General features: G+C 45.1%; 1 protein-coding gene across 3 annotated transcripts in view; it reads right to left on the reverse strand.

Moving 5' to 3' along the window:
• The window catches only part of tango2 (transport and golgi organization 2 homolog (Drosophila)), a 206365-nt gene that overhangs the window by 28226 nt on the left and 150909 nt on the right, over positions 1-27230 (reverse strand). For all 3 annotated transcript variants that reach the window (XM_086011968.1, XM_086011970.1, XM_086011969.1), the window contains one exon: positions 24061-24175. In XM_086011968.1, coding sequence (XP_085868094.1) covers positions 24061-24175 — 115 coding nt within the window. The remainder of the gene's footprint in view (positions 1-24060; positions 24176-27230) is intronic.

Genomic DNA, 27230 nt, shown 5'->3' on the forward strand with positions numbered 1-27230 from the left:
GGCCTCAGCTGAATTAGACCTTTGTTTGTGCAGGGAACCTCTCTCCCTGATCAGTATTCAAGTTTATGTTATCTTTCTTTGCAGTGACTGCCTTTGTCGAAAAATCACTGAGGGGGTTCAGAACTGTTCCTAAATAAGTAAGAAAAAGCCGACTCGAAATTGTAAAAAGTCCACAACAGCCATTTAAGAGCATTCAAACATACAATTATGTTGTTCCAAAATATGAAGCTAAATATATGAGCCCTTAGGAATGCTTTAAAAAAAATTGAGGGTTCCACATGGTAGCAGTTTTAATGATACTTGTGATTTTTATCTCCTCCTATTTAATATGTTTTTACTTTAGTTTCACTCCTTCTCTAAAGTCGTCTCCTCCCCCATTCTTGGGAGACCACACATCATTCAGCCAGCCATTAAGAAGGTACATGAGGATATCCTCGGTGATTATTCTTCCTTGTGGTGCGCAGCCTCCGCTCAGCACTTCAGCTAATGGCACACTTGACACTGCAGACTTAATGTGTGTGTGAGGGAATCGCACACAGTCACCTCCTTCCACAGCACCTGGAAAACTCCAGCAACCTTTACAAATCACAAACTGAATATTGGCAATTTCACAACATCCTATGGAGCAGAGACTGGTGTGAAGGTTTAATGCCTGCAGTTCTCCACATGATAAATTCCCTCTCTCAGCTAGTCTGTCAGAGAGTGGGAGTCGCAGGGGAGGTCGGAGGGGGGGGCATCAAAGAAAGGAGAGTCAAGAGATAGGTCAACGTGGAACACCCTCACATACTTCATTATGACTTAACAACACAGCACTGACAAACTAATTGGGGAATGGTAGATGGGGTAGAGAGACCTTTAAACAGGCAAGAAATTAAAAAAAAAATCAACTTCTCCAAATCACTGGTCCTCCAGTGTCAGCTGTGGCTCAGAGGGTAGCACTCACGCCTCTCAGTCAGAAGGTTGTGGGTTCAAGTCCCACTCCAGAGATTGAGTAAAAAAATCTAGGCTGACACTCCAGTGTAGTACTGAGGGAGTGCTGCACTGTCGGAGGTGCCATTTTTCAGATGAGGCGTTAAACCGAGGCCCCGTCTGCTCTCTTGGGGACGTAAAAGATCGCATGGCACTATTTCGAAGTAGAGAAAGAGAGTTCTCCCCGGTGTCCTGGCCAATATTTATCCCTCAATCAACATCACTGAAACAGATTATCTGGTCATTATCACTTTGCTGTTTGTGGGAACTTGCAGTGTGCAAATTGGCTGCCGCATTTCCCACATTACAACAATTCAAAAGTACTTCATTGCCTGTAAAGCGCTTTGGGACATCCTGAGGTCGTGAAATGCAAGTCTTTCTTTTTTGGATGGGGGTGCAGGGGTGCTCCTTCTGGTTCAAAATACCACCACCTATTATAGAAGAAAATAACCATCTCAGCAGAAATTTATTTGATATTCTTTTTAAAATGTTCATTTCATCACCATCATGGAGACACTCGAGTAGGGGCTCCTTTCCCACTGGACCCCACTCCAGTGATATCAAATCTGGGAAACGCTCTGTGTCGTCCCAGGGAGGCTCCACTGCAAACAGGAGGAGCCACAACTTCAAACTGGCAAAGATCCACCGTGGAGATGCTGGAAAACCACACGACAGGCTGGGAAAATCAGCATTACACAGCCCATAATTAACGGCACCAGGGTAGTCTATCAGGGAGAGAGATGCTACTTGACGGTCTCTGTGGCAGTGATAAAATTGATGGTTTTTTTTGATAAAAAAGTCAATGGAAATTTTGTTAAGATGGTTATTTTCTTATATTGAAAGGGGAAGTACTTTTAATCAAAAGCACTCCCCAGACTTCCCTTCCCCTTTACTATAATTGAGCTTTAAAATAGATGTCTAGCCCTTTGGTATATATGGCATGAATGAACGGTTGCTAGTCTGGGCCATTTCTGCTAAACATTAAATCAGAATTAAATTTACGTATTCAGCGAGAATTATGAGGACTTATCCTTAATTGTCATCATTTTCACAAGAGTGCACTTTGGGGAAGGCTGTGGCGTCGAGTAAAATAGTACTCTCTTTGTATTCTTGTGAAAAACATGATAATTATAGAGCCCTTATATGAAGCACTATTCAACCAAATTTTGACATGTGGTGCTATTTCCATTTTCAACTGCAATAAAGTTACCTCAGAACAAATTCCAGCAGTTTCCTTGTTTTGGCAGCTGGCACTGGCCATCTCCAGGGGAGGGGCACATTGACTGAGGTTTCGCATTGTACATATATGCACACTGGGAACTGGAGCCACTTATTTCAAACAAACTTAAACTATTGTGTTTCTCTGCTTTAATAATACACAACGCTGAAAATGAATGCGCACTAAATACATAATAGCTGTTTTGAAACTCCAGCATGTTGAAGACAGGAAAAAAAAAGTCCCAAGGAAACTTACTGGAGCAAGTTCCCTAAGGCACTTACACAAGTGGAACACATCTTTTCAAACATTCAGAAAATTAGTTAAAAATTCAGCAGTTCTGCATCTTATTCTTTACACATTCCTCCTAATAATGGTTACTCTCTTCTGCAACATTGAGGACTTACCACACTGTTCAAGTTCATCATTAGTCAAGGTAAATACAGCTCTTTGTTACTTATTCAGTACCTGTACCTGCATTTTAAAAAAACATCTCGTTTCCTTTCCCTCAGAATTGCTGTCCGAAGCTTCAAAAGCCTTTGTCATAAATAAGATAATTGGGAATGGGTTCAAGGCTGTTAACATGCTCTAAGGCTCTATGAATCATAAGAATACTTACTTGGCTGTGGGTTCCTGCCTTGCATTTCCACACATCAGAACTGCTTTTCACAGATCACAAGATAATTACGGCCGAGCAAAGCCATTCAGCCCATTTGATTCATCCATGCAGGAAGATCCCAACACTTCTCTCCCCATTTCAGCATTCAATTGTTTCTTAAATGATTCCAATGCCTTTGCTTCCATTACTCCATTAGGAAGTTTATTTCACATGTTGATCAACAACAACAACTTGCATTTATATAGCACCTTTAAATGGAGTAAAACGTCCCAATGCTCTTCACAGGAGTGATTATCAAACACAATTTGACACCGAGCCACATAAGGAGATGCTAGGACTGACGACCAAAAGCTTGGTCAAAGAGGGAGGTTTTGAGGAGCATCTTAAAAAGGAGGAGAGGGAGGCGGAGAGATTTACAGAAAGAATTCCAGAGTTAGGGCCCAGGCAGCTGAAGGCACGGCTGCCAATGGTGGAGTGATCAAAATCAGAATGCGCAAGAGGCCAGAATTAGAGGAGTGCAGAGATCTCCGAGGGCTGGAGGAGGTTATAAAGATAGGGCGGGCAAGGGATTTGAAAACGAGGATGAGAATTTTAAAATTCAGGTGTTGCCGGACCGGGAGCCAATGTAGGTCAGCGAGCACAGGGATGGGTGAACGGGACTTAGTGCGAGTTAGGATACGGACAGCAGAGTTTTGGATGAGTTCAATCTATGGAGGGTAGAAAATGGGAGGTCATCCAGGAGAACATTGGAAGTCAAGTCTCGAGTTAACAGAGGCATGGATGAGCGTTCCAGCAGCCAGTGAGTTGAGGCAGGAGCGGAGACGGGCGATGTTAGAGTTTTGCTGATGGAGTGGACATGTGGTCAGAAGCTCATCTCAAGGTCAAATAGGACGCCAAGATTGCCAACGTCTGGTTCAGCCTCAGACAGTTGCTAGGGAGCGGGATGGAGTCGGTGGCTAGGCAATGGAGTTTGTGGCCGGAACCACCCAATATTTAGTTGTGTGAAGAATAATATCCTGGTATCTGTCCTAAAAATAACCTTCTCCACTTTTAATCTTTGCCCCCTAGTTTTACTCCTACAGTTTAATTTAAAGTAATATTCTAGGTTAACTTTTTCTATGCCCTTAACTATTTTATTTTCTCTATACGATCATTTCTCAGATGCCGGTTTCCAGGTGGAAAAACGCACATTTCTCCCATCTTCCCTCACAACTCATACCCTGGACGCTGGGGATTAGCCTTGTGGCTCTTTCCACTGCTTGTATGTCTCTCTTGTTTCCTAGTATTCTGAACTGGACACAGTAGTCAAGGTGCAGTCCGACCAGAGCCCTATACAGTTTGATCATTACCTCCTCTGACTTGTGTTCTACTGTTTCGGCTCGATAATTAAACATCCTATTGGCTTTGTTGATTGCTGCTCTTCATTGGTTGGACCTGTTTAGTAGACAAAAACTCCCAGCTCTCCTTCAGCTCCATTCTAAGCTATTTCAACACCATTCATAGAGCACGCATGACATCTATTTTTCTTCCTATGTATAGCATTTAACGTTTGTCTGCATAAGCTTTCATCTACTATTTTTCTTCCCTCTTAAATATCTAGTCCAACTCATTCTCTAATTTCTGAGCTGTCTCATTGAATTCCATTGTGCCTCCTGTAATGATATCAGCAAATAGAGATGGTATTTGCCTGTTTGATTATGATGCCTTACCAGCATGTTTGCATGTATTGATTGCTTGTGCCTGACCAGCAGAGGGCATGTGACCGAGACAAGCAAGGCAATTTAGTTTAGTTTCAGTTTCGTTCTAGATGCATCACTAGCATGGTGTCTCCTGAAATGCTGTATAAAGAGTTGAACAGACTTTAGATTAAAAGACATTCTCTTTCATAAATGTCTCATCATTGAACCCACAAAGAAATCAATACACCTCCTAGTTCGGAATCATCTGCAAATTTGACCACTTTACATTGGCCCGGAATTTGTTGCGGGTAATAACAGCCAACAAACAGCGTTCAATGTTGTTAACCCTTTGAAACTGACCACAACTTCAGGATGTAGTGCATGTGCATCCTCACACGGAAATCCTGAAGTTGCGGTCAGTCATTCACAGCTCCGACATTGCTGCACTGTGCACCCACCAACCTCCTCCTGCCACCGCCACCACCATGCCTCCCCCCCCCTCACCCCCGACATAGCCGGCAATCAGTCTAATCAGGGAAATCAGTGAAACTGTCAAAAACTTTTCCGTGGTAATATCGCTGTTAAATACCCCATTAAAAGTTTGGCCTTCTGATGAAGGGTTCTCGACCCAAAACGTTAACTCTGTTTCTCTCTCCTCGATGCTGCCTGACCTGCTGAGTGTTTCCAGTATTTCCTGTTGTTATTTCAGATTTCCAGCATCCGCAGTATTTTGCTATTGTAAAAGTTAGGCCTTGTTGGATTAGGTGTAACTGGGGTTTTAACAGCATATTGACTGCTAAACAAATGTTATGGCCCTGAAAAACTAGTTTTAATTTTGTGGAGTGTCAAATTCCTCCATTATACTGTAATGAAAATTACAATTTTTAAGAAACTTAAAAAAAAATGGTACTTTTTAAAAAGTCTTTTCATATTTATTTCAGGTTTACTTTTTCCCCATGTGAGAGCCCCAATCTTTGCTTTTGCTCTATGTAACATTTTTAAAAAGTCAGAATAAAAGCAACTTCTTCACTTCCTGGTTCCCGGTCTGTGAGAATTCTGCATTGTGATTGGCTGCTTAGACAGCTTGTTGACGTCAGAGCAGCTTGCGCTATGGAATTCCCACTGCACTGCACTGATCTCAACTGCATGTCGAAAAAGCCGAACTTCTCGCCACAAAGATCACGAGATCTTTGTGGGCAGCTTTCTTCGGGGCCAACGCCGAACACCTTTCTTTTGCTGCTGACCGCAAATTACAGCCCATTAAATTTCTGAATCCGGTTGTTTATGTAAATTCGGAACAGCTGTGGTCCAATACTGAGCCTTGAGACACCCCACTCAGTACTTCCTCCTCCCCGCCACTTTGACATAATTTCTCTAATGAGCACTCATTGTTTCTCACCCTAAATCCCCACAGCTTTGAGTTTAATTAATAGCCGTCCGTGTGGACCTTTTGAAGGTCGAAGTACACCAAGTCATAGGGATTACAACAGTCCACTTGGGTTGTCACTGCCTCCAAAAAGTCAAGGAGGTTGGTCAGGCAGGATTTTTCCCCTTCTGAATCCATGATGATTCCTATTTGCTAGATTCTAATTGTACAGATGATCCTTAAGTTTATTCCTGATTATTTGATTCAACATCAACTTCTTGCGCCTTTAATGTAGTAAAACGTCCCAAGGCGCTTCACAGGAGTGACATCAGACAAAAATGTGACACGAGCCACATTAGGAGGTATTAGAATAGGTGACAAAGAGAGAGGTTTTCAGGAGCTTCTTAAAGGAGGAGGGAGAGGTGGAGAGATTTAGGGAGGGAATTCTAGAACTTAGGGCCTAGACAACTGAAGGCATGGACATCAAAGGTGAGGCGAAGGAAATTGGGGATGCACAAGAAGCAGAATTGTAGGAATGCAGAGTTTTTAAGAGGGTTGAAGACAATGGCCTAGAAATTCAGTTATTTGCGCCAGCCGCTAGCGCCTTAGGAGGAGAAGTGGGGCGCTAAGCGGCTGGCGCCCGGGTGTGGTGCGATCTGCACCTCTCGCGGAATTCAGTTAAGATTTAGCGGCGGCGCAAAACCGTAGCGCGCGCTCAGATCCTGACGTCATTTCATGGTGCAATGCCCTTTGTGCGCAGCGAACCGGAAAATCAGTGGCGCCGGCCTATTGTGCGCCTGGCACCCCCTGCGACTAGTAGAGGGGAATGGTTCCCAGTCGCTGCGGGGCGCGCTAATTAAAGGGGACTCCTCCTGCAGTATAAATGGCAGCCATTTTGCTCCACTCCTCCTTTGTGAGAGACGGATATTTGGAGAGAGACAAAGGTAAAGAGCTTTCTGGTTTGGCTGAACACTCGCACAGATACTTGTGGCTTCAGGCCAGAGCTTTGCACTTGGATTTAACTTTCAGTACCATAGCATTGATTCGGTACATCTAATGGGGGCTGCAATGGGTGGAGACGTTGACTTACTGCATTGCATTCAAAGGGCTCAGAGACGCCGTGAGAGAGTGCCAGTCATGGCCAGACGGAGAAGGGCCAACAGGTGTCGGCACAGGAGGCCTTACGCACCCAGGGTATACCGCCAGCAGTTCTCATATCTGAACATGTCTGAGGAGCAGTGTGTTCGGAGGCTGTGATTCAGAAGGGAGGTGGTCACTGAGATCTGCCACCTGCTTCGCAGAGATCTGCAGCCACAGCTGAGGAGCAGGACATCTCTGTCGGTGGCAGTGAAGGTGACTCTCAACTTCTGTGCCACCGGCTCCTTCCAATCCGCTACTGGGGACATTGCCAACATCTCCCAGTTCGCGGTACATTGCTGCATCCGCCAGGTGACCAATGCCTTTTTCAGAAGGAGACATCAGTACATCTCCTTCCCCATGACCCTGGACAAGCAGCAAGAGCGTGCAATGGGATTTGGAAGAATAGCGGGCTTCCCCATGGTCCAGGGCGTAGAACTGACGAACCAGCAATGGTCAGGCCTTGCTTCAGGGCTGCACTGTGCAGGGCATGGCAGCCAAACAAGTCGACCCTCCCCCTTTAAGAGCTGACTGGCGCCAGCGTGTCTGCCTTCATTCAGAAACTCGCCGCACCTGCGCTGCGCCCGCCCTCGGTGTTAGTGCCCCAGATCGCCGGCTTAGCGCCTAATGATAGTCATGCATCGCCTGCTTTAGTGCAGCAGCCACCTCTTGGGGCGATGCAACTGAATATCGGCGAAGGTGGCGCTAAGTTGCGCCGGGCGCAAAATTTAGCGAACGCCCGGCTGCAGCGCCCCAAACGTGGCTATACTAAATTTCTAGGCCAATGTTCCCTTTAAGCTGCATGACCATGCAGCGCTCTAGAGGTCCCGCGCAGCTGGTGAGCTGGCTTTTAAATGCAAAAACCGTGCATGCACGGAATTTTGAATGGGCCGTGCGGCCCCTCAAAAAAGAATTAGAGGAAACATTGGTTGTTGGGCTGGAAGAGATCACAGATATAGGGAGGGGCGAGGCCTTGGAGAGATTAGAACACAAGGATGAGAATTTTAAAATCGAGGTGTGGCTGGACTGGGAGCCAATGTGCGTCAGCGAGCACTGGGGTGATGAATGAACAGGACTTGGTGCGAGTTAGGATAAGGGCAGCAGATTTTTGGATGAACTTTCATGGAAGTTAGACTAATAGTTCTGTAGTTGCCTTTGTCGGTCTTTGAAAACAGGCAGCACATTAGCCTGTTTCCAATCTTTTGGTACCTCTCCCGGTCCAATGGCTCCTTCATAATGATCACCAGTCCTTCACAAATGTCTTCCCTTGCAGTATTCTGGGATAAATACCATCTACCCCAGGGGACTAATGTGTTTTGAACCTGATTAACCTGTCTAGGAATTCCATCTCACTTAGAACAAAATCATTGATTTACTTGGGGTATCTTTGTTTGGAGAGGGCACGTTACTCATGTCTTCCCTTGTGAATACTTGAAGTATTTCTTGGCAACCAGAACTGGAGAGTACTCAAAATGATACAGATGAGGGTGAAGGAAGTTTAATAGGGCGGGGGGCGGGGGGAAGGAAGTAACAGTGGGAGAAAAAGAATAGGGAAATAAAATTGTGATCACTGTATTCCTCACATGCAATGTCCTGAGCTCAGCCAAGCCATTGGTAACGGGTGGATGGAGTGGGGGGTTACCAAACTTGAGGTAAGCAGGGGACGAGAAGAAAAACACACATACACAAAAGCTTGGATTACCACTGGTGCTTTGGCACACAGCTGAGTGACCAAAGTACACAGCAGAAGCCAAGCAGAAGGTTGTCTGTTTGCCGAACCCAGCTGGAGAGTAAAGCACGGCAGGCAGGAACAAAAGAGGCAAAAAGTTTCAAATAAAAGGAACCCAAAATACATCAGCTCATTCTGCTTATTGCTGGACTCAGTGCAGCCTTTTGAGCTGTTGCTGCACACACAGCTTTCTTTATTAGTCTTCCCCCGTGTACATGGTTTGACACTCCAGTGAATAAGTAATCTAGTGGTCATCTTTGTGAGCAATGTTTGAGGCAGCAAGAATTATGACTCAATGGCAACTTAAACCCTGAAACATTTCAATCAAAACAATTCAAGCAGAATTTGAAAAAAAAAATTCCTGAGCTCAGCAGGACTTGGTCACTGAGTGGCTGTTTTTGCAGAAGCCGTCTCTTGGCAGACGAAACCCATTATTCAACAAACAGTGTAATCCTCCAGATTTATCAGTTGACCCCGGTTCAGCTTTGATGCTACAAAGAGTAGCAAGACCCGGTTTGCGGATTTCAGACCCTGCTGTTTTTGGATTGCAACACGTTTCAGAATTGTCAGTCTTGGTGAACATTAACAATATAAAATGTATGCGATGGTTTGTATTTATACAATCAACTTTCTGTCTGGAATATTATGAGATACTTGTGTCAAACTTTGCTCATTTCAGTCTTTTTCAAATGATATAGGGACATCTCCCCCACGGTTTATGTTGGCTGTTGCACATTTCACACGCACCTGACCAGTTTTCCAGCTTCAGCTGATGTGCTGGGTGCGCCCTGGGCACATGCAAACTAGGGATGGAACGCTGTGCACTGCTGTAGATCTTAAAGGGATGCAGCAGCATAAATTGCCTGGTGGTTTCCATCAGAAACAGTATCCAAGTGGCCAACATCCCGACAGTGCAAGCCTGCTGCACTGGACAATTTATTTTTAAAAAAAGGCTCCCGTCCAAAGGCGTCCCCAGAATTGGACGCGGAAAGTGTCTTTGCATCATTCCCGCACCAGTTACATGTGATGTAAATCCTTCTGCCTGCTTCGGAAAAGAGCTTCCTACCCCCATTCATTCATGCCTTGAAAATGCTCATCGTTTGCAAATAGGGGCAGAATCCTGGTGACACGGTCTCTGCTCCGATTGCCGCTCCCTAATGTCCCAGGAACTGGTGCAGAAAGACTATTGGAGACATGAACATCATCTCCCTAATGTGTAATCAAGGAAATTATCCCTTTCCATAAAATCAATCCAGCTCGGTCTGAAGGTCATCCGAAGAAGTCAGTATCTTAATGGGCTGGCTGGTTGCAGAACTAACGGTGTTTGCAACTGCGTGGAATGCTTTGTTAAAGATGTGATTCGCGTGATGTGTGTCTGCCTGTTATTGAGTCACAGCCTGTAATAATAAAATCTATGCTGAGCCGTGGGATGCATGGGGCAAATCGTAGCAGAGTGATTATTTGCACGTACATGGGAGTGGAACCTAAACACCGTCCCACCCCCACCAGGGCCACGCATACGCACCCAATGTTGCGGCTGCGCATGCGCAACTGGAGGTTACAACCGCGCACGTGCCTAGCCGCAGGGCTGCGGCCTCAAACGCATTTCCTCAGAAGATCAGAGTGACAGAGGACAGGGGTTTGGAAGATGGGGCGGGGGGGGGGGGGGGGAAGACGACGAGAGGGGATCGGAGGGTGGGAGGAAGAGGAGGGGAGCTGGGGGGGGCGGCGGGGAGAAAAGAGGAGCTCGGGGGGGGGGGGGGGGGAAGAGAGAGAATGTCAGGAGCTCCGGGGGGGGGGGGGGGGCGGGTGGGGCAGGTCAGGAACTTGGCGGGGGGGGGGGGTAGAAACACGGAGAGAACGGTGGGGGTGGGGGTAAAACGTGATACAGGTCTAAAGAGGTGGGGATAAAAGCGAGAACGTGATCCAGATGGGAAGACGGGTCACGTTCTCCCCCTCTGTTAGACGTAGATCAAGTTCTTCCGACCCCACCCTCTTTACACCTGCACCACATTCTCCCTCTCCTGCGCCCCCCCACACCGCCAGACCAGGATCACACTCTTGACTATGATCGTCAGCGAGTTGATTTCTCAGAATGTAAGCAGCAAGTCATATCATTGGACTGGACGAAATCCGGAAGCCATGACGCTGCCACTATTCACTTCTGGTTATCCACTTTGGTGTCAAAAACAAGGCGGCAGATTATTATCTGAATGACAACAGATTGGGAGAAGGGGAAGTGCAACGAGACCTGGGTGTCCTTGTGCACCAGTCGCTGAAGGTAAGCATGCAGGTGCAGCAGGCGGTTAAGAAGGCAAATGGTATGTTGGCCTTCGTAGCGAGAGGATTTGAGTACAGGAACAAGGATGTCTTGCTGCAGTTGTACATGGCCTTGATGAGACCACATCGGGAGTATTGTGTGCAGTTTTGGTCGCCTTATCTGAGGAAGGATGTTCTTGCCATGGAAGGAGTGCAGCGAAGATTCACCAGGCTGATACCGGAGATGGCAGGAATGACGTATGAGGAGAGATTGGGCCAATTGGGCTTGTACTCGCTGGAGTTTAGAAGAATGAGAGGGGATCTCATTGAAACTTATAAAATTCCAGCAGGACTAGACAGACTAGATGCAGGAAGGATGTTCACGATGGTCGGGGAGTCCAGAACCAGGGGTCACAGTCTAAGGATAAGGGGTAAGCCATTTAGGACAGAGATGAGGAGGAATTTCTTCACCCAGAGAGTGGTGAACCTGTGGAATTCCCCACCACACAAGGCAGTAGAGGCCAATTCATTAAATATATTCAAGAAGGAGTTGGATATATTTCTTAAGGCTAAAGGGATCAACGGATATGGGGAGAAAGCAGGGACAGGGTACTGAATTTGGATGATCATCCATGACCACATTGAATGGTGGAGCAGGCTCGAGGGGCCGAATGGCCTACTCCTGCTCCTATCTTCTATGTTTCTATTCACTTCATACCCAATAAACCGGTTAACAATCCGTGACCCACACACAATGCCCCATCAGTCACCACAGCTCTCACCCAGAGTGTCGAGTTTGACGGAGTGATTAGCGACAGTGTGGGTACTTCCGGTTTTTGGCTGACCCGTAATGTCATCCTGCATGAGCCGGGCCACTTGATGATGTCATTCTCAGCACATGCTAAAAATCTACGGTTCTGGTAGTGATGTCACTTGCCATGACGTCACCCTCACCTGTTCTGGTTGAAGGAACTGCGCCTCAGTAAACCAACCTTCCAGCTCAAATTATGTAAAATAGTCACTGCTGTGGATTTCACTCAGCAAATCAGGCAGCAATTACAGAAAGAGAAACAGAGTTAACATTTCACGTTCTAATGAAAGGTCATCGGCCTGAAACGTTAACTCTGTTTCTCGTTCCACAGATGCTGCCTGACTTGCTGAGCATTTCCAGCATTTTATGTTATATCACTCAAATGTTGATTGGGAGGAGATCGACAGGATAGGCGGGTGTTTCAGCAGCAGCAGCGGGGCTATAAAAGTCCCAGAGGCCAGGTAAGGCGTACTAGTCTCCAGTCTGGGAACTCGGAGGGAAGGGGAGAGGTAAAAAGTAATCCAAGTGTGACGTCACCAGAAAGCGGGTAAGTGATTGGTTGGTAAGTATTTCTCCTTTTTTAAGCTTAAACCTCTTTGGTTTATAGTTTCTAAGGTGTGATATTCACCATCTAGAATCGGGGCAGAGGGTATTTAAGAATAATATTAATAAATTTAATTAATTACATAGAATGGGAGATCAGGTGATGTGTTACTGCTGCAATATGTGGGAGATGGTGGACACCACTGATGCTCACGGTGATCACATTTGCAGTAAGTGTTGGCTGCTCGAGGAACTCCGGCTCCGTGTTGAAGAGCTGGAGTCCAAGCTTCAAACACTGAGACACATCAGGGAGGGGGGAAGAGTTACCTGGACTCTGTATCACGAGGTATTCACACCAATTAGATTAATTAATTCAGATGTAGTCCATGGCCAGGGTCAGGATGGTGTGACTAGAAGTGAGGCAGGTACAGGGATCCAGGAGGTAGTGTTGGAGGAGCCGCAGCCCTTGCACTTGTCCAACAGGTTCGAGGCTCTTACTCCCTGTGAGGATGGGAACAGGGACTGCGGGGAGGATGAGCAACCTGGCCACAGCACCGTGGAGCGGGGGGGCCATTCAAGTGGGGGGGAGTTAAAAGAAATGTTGTAGTGGTCGGGGATAGTATCGTTAGGGGGATAGAGTTCTTTGCAGCCGAGAGCGAGAGTCCCGAAGGCTGTGTTGCCTGCCCGGTGCCAGGGTTAAGGACATCTCCTCTGGACTGGAGAGAAACTTGGAGTGGGAGGGGGAGGATCCAGTTGTCGTGGTCCATGTTGGTACCAACGACATAGATAGGACAAGGAAGGAGGTTCTGCTGAGGGAGTTTGAGCAGCTAGGGGTCAAATTAAAAAGCAGAACCACAAGGGTAATAATCCTGAGCCACGAGCAAATTTGGCTAGAACAAATAAAATTAGAGTGTTAAATGCGTGGCTCAAAGACTGGTGTGGGAGAAATGGGTTTTGCTTCCTGGGACACTGGCACCAGTACTGGGGCAGGAGGGAGCTGTTCCGTTGGGACGGGCTTCACTTGGCCAGTGTTGGGACTAGAGTCCTGGCGGATCATATAACTAGGGCTGTAGAGAGGGCTTTAAACTAACTAGTGGGGGGGAGGTTCCTAGAGAGCAAATAATAAAAATGACAACAGAGAAGGTCATAGACTTAGGTAGCAGTGGGGAAATTAAAAACCAGAGCGTGTCAGGAAGGGGCAGAAGGTATGGAGTAAAAGGTAAAGTAATAAAAAGGGCAAAAGCAGGAACTAAGTGTCACAAAACATCTTTGAAAGTTCTCTATCTGAATGCACGTAGCATTCGTAACAAAATAGACGAGTTAATGGCACAAATAACTACATATGGGTATGATCTTGTGGCCATTACAGAAACATGGCTGCAGGGTGACAATGCCTGGGAATTAAACATACCAGGTTATTTAACGATCAGGAAGGACAGGCAGGAAGGAAGGGGAGGTGGGGTGGCTATGTTAATAAAGGAAGGAATCACTGTAATACAGAGAAATGATATTGGGTCAAAAGATCGGGATAATGAAACAGTTTGGGTGGAGGTAAGGAATAATAAGGGGGAAAAAACACTAGTGGGCGTAGTCTATAGGCCTCCGAACAGTGGCAACTCTGTTGGACGGAGTATCAATCAGGAAATAGTTGAGGCTTGTAATAAGGGAACATCTATAATTATGGGGGATTTTAACTATCATATTAATTGGGCAAATCAAATTGGGCAGGGCTGCCTTGAGGATGAGTTCATTGAGTGTATTAGGGATGGGTTTCTTGAGCAGTATGTAACTGAACCGACCAGGGGGCAAGCAACCTTAGATCTGGTCCTGTGTAATGAGACAGGATTAATTAAAAATGTCCCAGTAAAGGATCCCCTTGGAATGAGTGACCATAACATGGTTGAATTCCATATTCAATTAGAGGGTGAGAAGGTTGGATCTCAAACAAGCATGCTAAGCTTGAATAAAGGAGACTATGAAGGTATGAGAGCGGAATTGAGTAGAGTGGATTGGGAAAATAGATTAAAGGGTAAGACGATACATGATCAGTGGTGTACATTTAAGGAGTTATTTTACAACTTCCAAAAAAAATATATTCCACTGAGAAGAAAAGGGTGTAAAAGAAAAGACAGCCATCCGTGGCTAAGTAAAGAAATTAAGGATAGTATTCGACTAAAAACAAGGGCATATAAAGGTAGCCAAATCTAGTGGGAGGATAGAGGATTGGGAAAACTTTAAAAGACAGCAAAAAATAACAAAAAGATTGATTAAGAAAGGGAAGATAGATTATGAAAGTAAATTAGCAAAAAATATAAAAACAGATAGTAAGAGTTTTTATAGTTATATAAAAAGAAAAAGGGTGGCTAAAGTAAATGTTGGTCCCTTAGAGGATGAGACCGGGAAATTAATGGTGGGAAATATGGAGATGGCAAAAACACTGAATATTTTACATCAGTCTTTACAGTAGAAGACACTAAGAATATCCCAACACTGGACAAACAGGGGGCTAAAGGGGGGGAGGAGCTAAACACGATCAAAATCACGAAGGAAGTGGTACTCGGTAAAATAATGGGACTCAAGGCGGATAAATCACCTGGACCTGATGGCTTACATCCTAGGGTCTTGAGGGAAGTGGCGGTAGGGATTGTGGATGCATTGGTAATAATTTTCCAAAACTCCCTGGACTCGACAAAGGTCCCGGCAGACTGGAAAACTGCTAATGTAACACCCTTATTTAAAAAGGGCAGTAGACAGAAGGCTGGAAACTATAGACCGGTTAGCCTAACATCTGTGGTAGGTAAAATTTTGGAGTCCATTATTAAGGAGACAGTAACAGGACATTTGGATAATCATAATTTAATAGGACAAAGTCAGCATGGTTTTATGAAGGGGAAGTCATGTTTGACAAATTTGCTGGAGTTCTTTGAGGAAGTAACATATAGGGTGGATAAAGGGGAACCAGTGGACGTAGTGTATTTAGACTTCCAAAAGGCATTTGATAAGGTGCCTCACAAAAGATTATTGCTTAAGATAAAAAATCACGGGATTGGGGGTAATATTCTGGCATGGATAGAGGATTGGCTATCTAACAGAAGGCAGAGAGTTGGGATAAATGGCTCATTCTCAGACTGGCAATCAGTAACTAGTGGTGTTCCGCAGGGGTCAGTACTGGGTCCCCAACTCTTGACAATCTATATCAACGATTTGGAGGAGGGGACCGAGTGTAACATATCAAAGTTTGCAGATGATACTAAGATGGGAGGAAAAGTAGTGAGTGAGGAGGACATAAAAAACCTGCAAGGGGACATAGACAGGCTAAGTAAGTGGGCAGAGATTTGGCAGATGGAATACAATACTGGAAAGTGTGAGGTTATGCACTTTGGCAGGAAAAATCGTAGAGCAAGTTATTATCTTAATGGCAAGAAACTGGAAAGTACTGAAGTACAAAGGGATCTGGGGGTCCTGGTGCACAAAACTCAAAAGGTTAGTATGCAGGTGCAGCAAGTGATTAAGAAGGCCAATGGAATGTTGGCTTTCATTGCTAGGGGGATAGAATATAAAAATAGGGAGGTATTGCTTCAGTTGTACAAGGTATTGGTGAGACCGCACCTGGAATACTGCGTACAGTTTTGGTGTCCATACTTAAGAAAGGACATACTTGCTCTCGAGTCAGTACAAAGAAGGTTCACTCGGTTAATCCCGGGGATCAGGGGATGGACATATGAGGAGAGGTTGAGTAGATTGGGACTCTACTCATTGGAGTTCAGAAGAATGAGAGGCGATCTTATTGAAACATATAAGATTGTGAAGGGGTTGGATCGGGTGGATGCGGGGAAGATGTTCCCGATGATGGGTGAAACTAGAACTAGGGGGCATAGTCTTAGAATAAGGGGCTGCTCTTTCAAAACTGAGATGAGGAGGAACTACTTCACTCAGAGGGTGGTAGGTCCATGGAATATGCTGCCCCAAAAAGCTGTAGAAGCTACATCATTACATAAATTTAAAACAGAAATAGACAGTTTCCTAGAAGTAAAGGGAATTAAGGGTTACGGGGAGCGGGCAGGAATTTGGACATGAGTCTAGGTTCGGATCGGTCATGGCCCTGTGGGTTGCAGAGCGGGCCCAGGGGCCGTGTAGCCTGCTCCTGCTCCTATTTCGTGTGTCTAATTCTGTTAGATTCAGGAGATGGTTCTGTGATAGTAGATTGGCGGTTAGGATCAGGTCAGCCATGATCTTATTGAATGGCGGAGCAGGCTCGAGGGGCCGATTGGCCTACTCCTGCTCCTATTTCTTATGTTCTTATGTGCTTGGCCATGTGAGAGTTACCTTGCTTTTCTAGGTGATGCTCCAGATTATCAAGTAGATGCCGTTATCATGGCTGCAGTGGTGCAGCTTCACTGGAGCAGCCTGCTTGTGACAATGACTGGATCAAATTACACATTGCAGAGACTTTGAATTACTCTCCAGCAAGAAGGATCAAATTACACATTCCAGACAAATTGTTGGGTGTGTCTTGTTCTCCAAGGGGACCAATCAGAAATCTGGTCTAACCCACTCGTGATGCAAATAAATGCAGCCCAAACTGTTGTGATCCAGTACTGGTTTTTGAATAGCAACTTGCATTTATATATCACCTTTAATGGAGTCTGTAAGTACACAGATGATACAAAGATATATGCGGGTGTAAGGAACTTCAGATGAGAAAAATAAATTACAGGCAGAGGTAGATGCGATGGAGGTATGTCTTTTCATATTAATAAATGCGCAGGGGCAATACAAAATGTGTGCAACATGCAGGGCTTCGTGCTTAAGGCTGATGAAGAGGAGCAGCACCTCGGTGTCATAGTGTATGAATCTTTAAAAGGTCCACGAACAGTGCCACAAGGGTATAGCAAAAGCAAATAGAGTTTTAGGATCTTTTGCCAGCATGATTAAATATAAAACAATACTTTTCAGTCTGTGTACAAGGTCCTGGTTAGGCTTCATGTATAATACTGTATCCAGTTTTGGCCCACTCACATGGTAGGTGATAGAGTCCCTGAAAAAGGTCCCGAGGAGGGTCACTAGATTGATACTACATAAGAACATAAGAAATAGGAGCAGGAGTAGGCCAATCGGCCCCTCGAGCCTGCTCCACCATTCAATAAGATCATGGCTGATCTGATCCTAACCTCGAATCTTCTATCACTCTCCATCCCACCCGAACCCATGTGATCTCCCGGGAGAGGCGAAAAACCAGATAAAAAACCCAATGGCCAATTTGGGAGAAAAAATCTGGGAAATTCCTCTCCGACCCATCTAGGCGATCGAAACTCTTCCAGGAGATATCACTGTCCCTATATTTTCTACAGTACTTACCTTCTGTAAAGGTGATATCCACCCCAGCCAGGAACAGGAATAAAACCATCTCCTGAAATCTAACACAGAATTAGAACACAAGAAGTAGGAGCAGAACCAGGCTACACGGCCCCTGGGCCCGCTCCACTACCCACAGGGCCATGACCATTCCGAACGTAGACTCATGTCCAATTTCCTGCCCGCTCCCCGTAACCCTGAATTCCCTTTACTTATAGGAAACTATCTATTTCTGTTTTAAATTTATTTAATGATGTAGCTTCCACAGCTTTCTGGGGCAGCAAATTCCACAAACCTACCACCCTCTGAGTGAAGAAGTTTCTCCTCATCTCAGTTTTGAAAGAGCAGCCCCTTATTTTAAGATTATGCCCCCTAGTTCTAGTTTCACCCATCATCGGGAACATCCTCCCCGCATCCACCCGATCCAACCCCTTCACAATCTTATATGTTTCAATAAGATCGCCTCTCATTCTTCTGAACTCCAATGAGTAGAGTCCCAATCTACTCAACCTCTCCTCATATGACCACCCCCTCATCCCTGGGATTAACCCATAACTCCATTTAAAGGCCCTCAGTTACCGTAACAGGCTTAGAGAGCTGGGGGCCTTTTACTCCAGAAAAGTACAGACTTTGAGGAGATTTATTGTATGTCTTTAAAATAATGAAATTATTAGATTTGGCCCATGTGGAAGGGTTATTCACGTTAGATATGTTAGGGAGGACCAATTGGACATGAGTACAAGTTACATAAACATAGAACTGTGGGGTATAATCGTGTAGTGGTTATGTCACTGGACTAGTAATCCAGAGGTCTGGACTAACAATCCAGAGAACATGAGTTCAAACCCCACCAAGTTTGATAATTTGAATTCAGTTTAAGAAGTCCGGAAATAAAAAGCTGGTATCAGTAAGAGTGAGCATGGAGCTGTCGGATGGTCATAAGAACCCAACTGGTTCACGAATGTCCTTTAGTGAAGGAAACCTGCCATCCTTACCCAGTCTGGCCTTTATGTGAATTCAGTCCCACACCATCGAGGTTGACTCTTAACTGCACTCTGAAGCGGCCTAGCAAGACACTCAGCTGTACCAAGCCGCTAATCAGCGATTCAAGAAAAAAGCCTTCTCAAAGCAACTAAGTATGACAATAAATGCCAGTAACCCCACATCCCGACAATGAAGATAAAAAAAAAATTAGGTTAGATGCTCGGAGGCACTTCCTTTTTGGAGAGAGTCGCTGACCTCTGCACCAAATTGCCGGCTCGTGCAGTGAGTGCGGATTCACTGCAAGTATTCATAAGGGAGCTGGACAAGTTCCAGAGTGTGGTCAACATAACTGCATCTAGAAGGTAGGTGGGTATTGGCAGGGGGAGGGATTTGTTTGAGTGTTTTCGTGGTCGGAGAGGAATTTGTTTCTAAATCGGCCTAAGTTTTTTCTCTGTTTTTTTACCTCTCCCAGCAGATTGCATGGCAGGTACGGCAGGTGGGTGGAGGTGGACGGGGGTCATGGTGTGCAGAAGTTACACTGTGACAATGTAAGTCAGGCTCGATGGACCAGCTCGTCTTTTCCTGTCCTTTACTTTCCTATGTTCGAGTAAAGACCCCAAAGTGCTTTACAGTGGAAAAAACTGATGCCGGTTGATGGGAGAGGTTAGAGAGATAATTGGAGGAAAGTTAAGGAGCTGTGAGAGGCCAATGGAGTGAGGCACCGACAGAGTTGGATTCCGAGGGCACGTTTGGCCTAACTGGGAGTTCAGCGCTGAAAGGTTAAAGTGAGAGATTGTTTCCAGGGAGCATCAGAGCATAAGCACTGGAAGAACATTTGTAACACAGAGGGTAATTACAACTTTGGATGATTTACCATAAGTGGCTATTGAGGCAGAGACTATAACCGAAGTGGACAAGTATTTGAAAAGGCAGAATATAAAAAGGATGTGGGGAAAGGGGCAGGGCAATGGGATTAGAACACACAGCTTCATTTCAAGAGCTAGCACAAGTACAGGCTCAAGTGGGTCTAATGGCCTACTTCTGTGCTGTCATTTCTGTGATCAGACAATCAAAAGCACAATAGGTTTTCAGCAGTCTTTTGAAGGTAGCAGAGAAGTAGCAAGGTAGAAGATTTAGGGAGAGAGTTCAAGAAAGTTGGGCTGAGACAGCTGAAAGCTGTGCCCACTGCTGAAATGGGTGGCGTGGGGCGGGGGGTAAAGATGCATAGGAAGCTCGAGTCAGAGAACCAAAGGCTGAGCTGGGATATAGGCCTGGAGGAGATTGCAGAGGTAAAGTGGAACAAGGTGGTGGGGGGGTTGATTCCAGTACATTGGGGATATGGAGCCAATGGAGGACAGCAAGGTGATGGGCAAATGGAACAACATTTGAGTGGGGTACACAAGAAAAAAAGGTCATAGGAGGGTTGCTGAAGCTCAGTAATTACAATATTCTGCACACATTCCTTCACCAAGGCACAAGCAAAATACCAGCCCACTGTATGTATTTACTTAACAATTCAGGAACTATTGTAGGCTACGCCCCAAAATAATGCAACGCTCAAATCTTTAACCTTCTTAAGTAGAACAAACTAGCAGGTTTCATGTGTTTGATTTCTGGAAACGGGTTAACGCCTGCACAGAGCGCAATTTTGTACAAACACATGAAGCTTTCGTATGAGAACAGGGCCGATTGTAATTTCTACTCTCATATATTGACTTCACACTTTCTTCCATAATTGAAATCATAGAAATTTACGGCACAGAAGGAGGCCAATTGGACCAGCATGTCTGTGCCAGCGAAAGAGAGCTATCCAGCCTAATCCAACGTTCTAGCTCTTGGTCCGTAGCCTTACAGGATATGGCACTTCAAGTGCATATACAATACAATTATTAAGATTGATAATCAGAGAGTGAGTAGCAATACTGGGGTAAAATTAGGTCTGAACAACTAGGTAATTAAGATTTTTTTTGTATCTTTCTGTTGATGTTTTAAGTAGTAAGTGATGACTTTGTTGGGGAAGATTGGTTTAAAACAGATAGTGGGGTAGATTTTCCTGTTCTGCCGTCTGGAGCTATTGAATCACCTGGGCGCAGAAAATACAGGAAAATCGGGCAGGAACAGTGCACCCCTGCAAGAGATCACGTTGGATTTTCCTACATTCACTGCGTCAATTGAACCAGTTGCCAGGGGTACAGGAACCGGAAAATATGCCCCATGGAGTCTGACAGGGTGAGGGAGCTGAATTAACACTAGATTACTGAAGCACGCTGATTTACCTGTACTGATGCATTTAGTACACGCACAGTGAGACTCAGTTACTCCCAATGCTTTTGATAATCTGCCAAAGTTCACATTTTAATGAAGAATTTACTGAACAACCAAGAAATAAAAATAAAAACCATGCTTAAGTTGAACCATAATTCTCTGTAACCGACTTCTCGGTTAGCAATTTTCTCCTTTGCCCTCTGGTACTGACTCCTTGCTAGGATAGGGTTCCATGTGCACCGTGTCCTCCAGCACCTTACCCACAGGGCCATTACTCAAATATAAACACTGACATTATTAGCAGGATATACAGTAGTTGACCTCGGGCAACATCACAGCCCAGCCCGATTCACAAGTCCTCATCCAGCAGGGGTCCGGATCGGGAGCAGGAACCTGCCCGGTTTTATCCCCTCTCGAATGCAGAGGCACGGAACGTAACAATAGTGCCCCGACTGTCTCCCTGGTTAAGATCAGCAAACTCAGCACTGACGAAGCATTGATCCTGAGGCTTACCTGGCCTATTGGCTCAATGACTTATTGGATCGATTCACTGAACCAGGGAAGTGGGGCATAATTGATTTTAAAATGGGATTTTGATATTAGAATAAGAATTAGGAGCAGGAGTCGGCCAGATGGTCCCTCGAGCCTGCTCTGCCATTCAATAAGACCATGGCTGATCTTCGACCTCAACTCCACCTTCCCGTCCGATCACCATATCCCTTTATTCCCCTAGAGTCCAAAAATCTATCTATCTCAGTCTTGAATATACTCAATGACTCAGCATCCACAGCCCTTTCCGGTCGAGAATTCCAAAGTTTCACCGCCCTCTGAGTGAAGAAATTCCTCCTCATCTCAGTCTTAAATGGCCGACCCCTTATCCTGAGACTAGGCCCCCTAGTTCTAGACTCTCCAGCCAGGGGGAAACAACCTCTCAGCATCTACCCTGTCAATCCCCCTCAGAATCTTACATGTTTCATTGAGATCAGCTCTCATTCTTCTAAACTCCAGAGAGTATCGGCCCATTCTACACAATCTCTCCTCATAGGACAACCATCTCATCCCAGGAATCATCTGGTGAACCTTCATTGCACTGCCTCTTAGGCATGTATGTCTTTTCTCAGGTAAGGAGACCAAAACTGTGCACAGTGCTCCTGGTGTGAATATTAATAGGCCCAGTTTAAAAAGATAAACTACCAAGATTTCTATATTTAGTTAATGAAGAATGAGCATTTCACACAGGGTGGATTTTTTAATGGTAGAATTGCTAATAATGTGACAAAGGCTGTCAATGAGCTATGAAACCAAAAGATCTATACGTTTTGTTCTCCAATCCTTCCTTCTGCTGAAACGTTAATTAAAAGCAGATAACCTTTCCAGCTACTCTATCAGGGCCACTATTTCGGATCCATACTGATTGAGTGCATGTTCCCTGTCTAGTTTCCCCGGAGACAGGGAAGAAAGGCAATAAGCTCACTTCCATAGCCATCACCTTTCCTGACAGAGCAGGGGGCTGATAAGACCAGCAGATCTGAAGGCACAGCCACTGAACCGATTTTTCAAAAACACGGATGAAGAAGCACCTAAGTGATAGAATAAGGGTGAGAGGAGTGGGGAAAGGAGGGGAAAGAGGAGGAGAGGGGGGAGGGGAGAGGAAGGTAAAAAAGGGCAGAAGAGAGAGGGGGTGAAGGAGGAGAAGGGGAGACGAACAAACAAGGAGAGGGTTGGAACACAAAGGGAAGAAAATGCAAGAGAAGGGGAGGGTGAAGGAGACAAGGGATGGAGAGGAGGAGGGGAAGGGAAATTGGGAGTGATTGAAGGTCAGAAAATTATCTCGGGAACACTGCTGTAGGAACATCATTGCAGCTGGCGGGAATACTTGCTGAAAGCTTGCTAGTGGAGCCAAGGCAGTTTAAACTCGATAGCAACAGATGCAGTCTCAGGATTCTTGTTGCACTGTTGCTCAGCACCATTCTACAGTGAATGTTCATGTGTGGGGCATCATGGAGGGTGGTTATGAAGAGAGCTACAAAAACAATGGAGAAGTTCCTGAAAGAGAGCATAAAAGCACGGGTCTGTTGGTGTGCCACGATCAGTCATGAGCTCAGTGAATGCCGTATCAGGCTCGAGGGGCTGAATGGCCTACTCCTGTTCCTATGTGCATTTTATTCTTCTTAATGCATCACATAACGTGATCCTCTCAGCACTGCCTACAGGCGCAATACCATTAGACTGTTGTGACAACTCACTGTATATAGTCGACTTCCCATTATGTTGCATACAGAAAGACGAGATGAAGGGTAGTATTAATTTCAATCAGGGTCAGAGGGGAGGAAGGGAGGGAAGAGAAGAGGGAGTGGATGAGACTGAAAGAGCGATGAGATGAGGAAGAAGGATGGGGAGGGCAAGATGAAGGCTGGGGAAGAGGAAGTGTGGGGTTGCAGTAGAGTGGAGGGAGGGAAAGACAAGAGGAGGGGAGGGTGAGGGAAATAGGAGCAGGGAAGGACAGGGAATAGGAGACAAGGTGTACAAGGGCATGGGATGGAGGGCTCTCGAATACATTCTAGAAATTTACTGCCTTTATTACTTGAGCTGTTCTGTTTCTCCCAGTCGATGTGAAAATTAAATTCTCCCATTATGTATAACCAGATGCTTCCCTGTTCTCTGTAATTGTAGACCCTCCACCCCACTATATCACCACAATCAGGTCTGTAGACAACTTCCACCAGAGTCTTGCAGTACCTTTGGAATCCTGAGCCAGCTCACCGTTTTTAATGTATAATAATTGATAGACATGACAAGGATCTCGCGATGAAAGGAATACAAATAGGAAAAAATGTTGCTCACTGAATGGAATGCTTGCGAGGACCAGGTAGTTAGATTAGTGTTAAAGGTTTATTCTTAGAAAGTGGATAGTTGAACCTCCAAAATGAGTGGCTGTTGGTAAGGGGCCTCCCACCTGAATCTCCCCTTGAAATGTCTTTAGAAAGACAGATAAGTCCTCCATGCTGATTTAAAGCAGTGGTGAGGTTAGAGGGGCTAAACAGTCAAAAACGTCTAGCGTATATTTGTGTTTATCTGAATCGAACTGAAAGCCAGCATTGCTTGACATGTGTTATTGGTAAACTTACTTAAAGTCTGCAGTTATCAAGTTAAATCCATTATACAGATGTCCCTCTGAAGCAATTTTCTTCAAATAAGTCAAAGCGTCTTCCTCTTCAGTCAGGAAATTTGCCACTAGATGACCTTGAATAATTATTTTTAAAAATACATAGAGTTATATAAAATCTTGCAATGACAGGCACAGCTTGTAGCACTTCATCTAAAATACACAAACAGCCTTCAGGATTGCAGAAGCATTTCTGCATACAGATCAAAATGATAAAACTGGATTTTTAGCCTTGGAATAAATTTTACAAAATTATAGAAATATTCTTGGATTCTGCACATTTCACCTGATCAACTGCACAAGGTTCAGCATCTGAAATGAGCACAGTTCATTTTCAAGATATACTCACTCATTAAATTGTTCTCTCCGTCATTCTCCTATTACTAAGCAATGCATAGTGCCAGAAGGCAGACAGTGGATGAGGACAGGATTGAACTTGGCTGTAATACTCTCCCCACAGTTGAATAGCTTGATAAGTCTCGCTGGGGCAAGTTTGGCAAATCTACGATGCCAGAGTGGAGTCTGGCTGGATGCGAGCATGGGTCAGTGAGTGGTGACAGGTTATTAAATCATGGGGGCATGATCCTGTCCATGACTGATTGAAGCATCCATACAAGGGGGGGGTCACTGAATAGCAATCAAGAGTGCAAACCAGGTCAATTTTTCACCTTCCTAACCCAGGGATGCGGAGATTAATGCACCACCCCAATTAAAAAGGACTTGCATTTCTATAGCGCTTTTCACGACCTCAGGACGTCCCAAAGCGCTGTGCAGCCAATGACGTACTTTTGAAGTGCAGTTACCAAAGTTCCCTGTAAGCTGCGTGGCCACGCAGCTGTCTGCCGATCCCGTGCAGCCCAGGACCGGCTTTCCCAATGTGAAATTTCGCATGTGAAACTTTGAATGGGCCGCGCACAAAAAAAAAAAGTGAGGGTGAGCATTGGTAGTCACTGTTGTAATGTAGGAAACACAGCAGCCAATTTGCACACAGCAAGCTCCCACAAACAGCAATGTGATAAAGACCAGATAATCTGTTTTAGTGACATTGATTGAGGGATAAATATTGGCCAGGACACCGGGGACAACTCCCCTGCTCTTCTTTGAAATAGTGACATGGGATCTATTACGTCCACCTGAGGGGGTAGACGGGGCTTCGGTTTAATGTCTCATTCGAAAAAAGGTACCTCCAACAGTTGAGCACTCCGTCAGCACTGCATTGGAGTGTCAGCCTAGATTTTTATGCTCAAGTCTCTGGAGTGGGACTTGAACCCACAATCGTCTGACTCAGAGGCAAGAGTGCTGCCCACTGAGCCAGACATGGAGATCAATGCATCACCCCCAACTACCAGCAATACAGAGATCACTATATCACTCCAACTGCCACACTAGCTGAAATCAACCAATTCAACATAGCTCAGGGATCAAACTTAGGATCTTCATGATCGAGATGGCGCAGTTCTCTTGCTGGGATATAATTCTACAGGCACCGGAAACTCTTTGGTATCTCACCCAATCCTTAATGTGTGAGTGTACAATAGGACAAATTGAGTACGGCTGCAGTCCCAAAGCACAGCCTCGTTAGACCAGAGCATCACTATAACTCCAATTCTCCATCCTGCAGCCTCATTGATTTAGCTGTAATGAACACTGCCAATTTATTAAAGCATCATAGCCAAGCTTGTTCCTGTCCTTACTCAGTGTTTGCTTCATACCAAAAATGAGAGCACATGGAATTGGAGGTAACATTGTGATATGGGTTGGTAATTGTTGGAAGGTAGGAGACAGAGAGTCGGGATAAAGGGAACATTCTCAGATTGGTGGGATGTGGTATTCTGGAATCTGTACGGGGGCCTTAGTTTTTCACCATATGACTTGGATGAAGGCAGAGAGAGTTGTACATCCAAGTTTGAGAGATGACACTAAGTTAGGAGTAGTTGTGTAGATGGGAACAGGAAGTTACAAAGGGACATCGACAGATTAAGTGTGTGGGCAAACCTTTGGCAGTTGGAGATCAATGCAGGGAAGAGCGAGGTCATCCACTTTGGATCCAAGGAGGACAAATTGGAATATTTTCTTAATGATGCAAGACTCGGAGATATGGAGGAGTAAAGGGATTTGGGTGTCCACAAATCACTGAAAGCTAGTGCACAGGTACAAAAAATAATCAGATAGGCTAGTGGACTCTATATCAAGGAGGTTGGACTACAAAAGTGAAGAAATGATGCTTCATTTGTATGGAGCCTTGGTCAGACTCCATCTGGAATACAGCATTCAGTTCTGGGCACTGCACCTCAGGAAAGATATACTGGGCTTGGAGAGGGTACAGCATAGATTTACCAGAATGGTACCAGGGCTTAAATGGTTGAATTATGAGGACAAGTTGTATAAACTTGAGTTATATTCCACAGAGTTCAGAAGGTTTGAGGGGTGATCTAAGTGTGTTTTTTAAAATGATAAAGGGATTTTATACGGTAGATTCAGAGAAACTATTTACTCTGGTGGGTGAATCCAGAAACAGGAGGAATAATCCTGAAGTTAGAGCTGAGCCATTTAGGAGTGAAGTCAGGGTACACTTTTTCCACACAAAGAGTAGTGGAAATCTGGAAATCGCTCCCCCCCCCCCCCGAAAATTGTGGATGTTGAGATATAGATTTTTGTTGGGTATGGGTATCATGGGATGTGGTGCAAAGACGGGTAAATGGAGTTGAGGCACAGATCAGCCAAGATCTAATTGGCTACACAAATCATGACAGGTTAATAAGGCCATAAAAAAAGCAAACAAAGCACTGGGGTTCATTTCTAGAGGGATAAAATTGAAAAGCAGAGAAGTGATGTTAAACTTATATAGAACCTTGGTTAGACCACACTTGGGCTACTGTACACAGTTCTGGTCTCCATATTATACATTGTATAAAGAGGCATTGGTGAAGGTGCAAAAAAGATTTACAAAAAGACTTGCATTTACAGGAAACTTTACAGGTAATCTCTTAACCGACAAAATTCAGGAGTAGGTTCATGTAAGTTTTACTGTATATTAGTGGCCGTGTAACCGGGGTTCCTGGATCTGTGGCCGTGTAACCAGGATTCCTGCACCTGTGGCCGTGCAACAGGGACTCCTTGACCTGTGGCCGT

This window comes from Somniosus microcephalus, chromosome 19 (assembly GCF_052327205.1).
Source record: "Somniosus microcephalus isolate GS21.2 chromosome 19, FLI_Smic_1.0, whole genome shotgun sequence".
In the NCBI taxonomy this organism is placed as follows: Eukaryota; Metazoa; Chordata; class Chondrichthyes; order Squaliformes; family Somniosidae; genus Somniosus; species Somniosus microcephalus.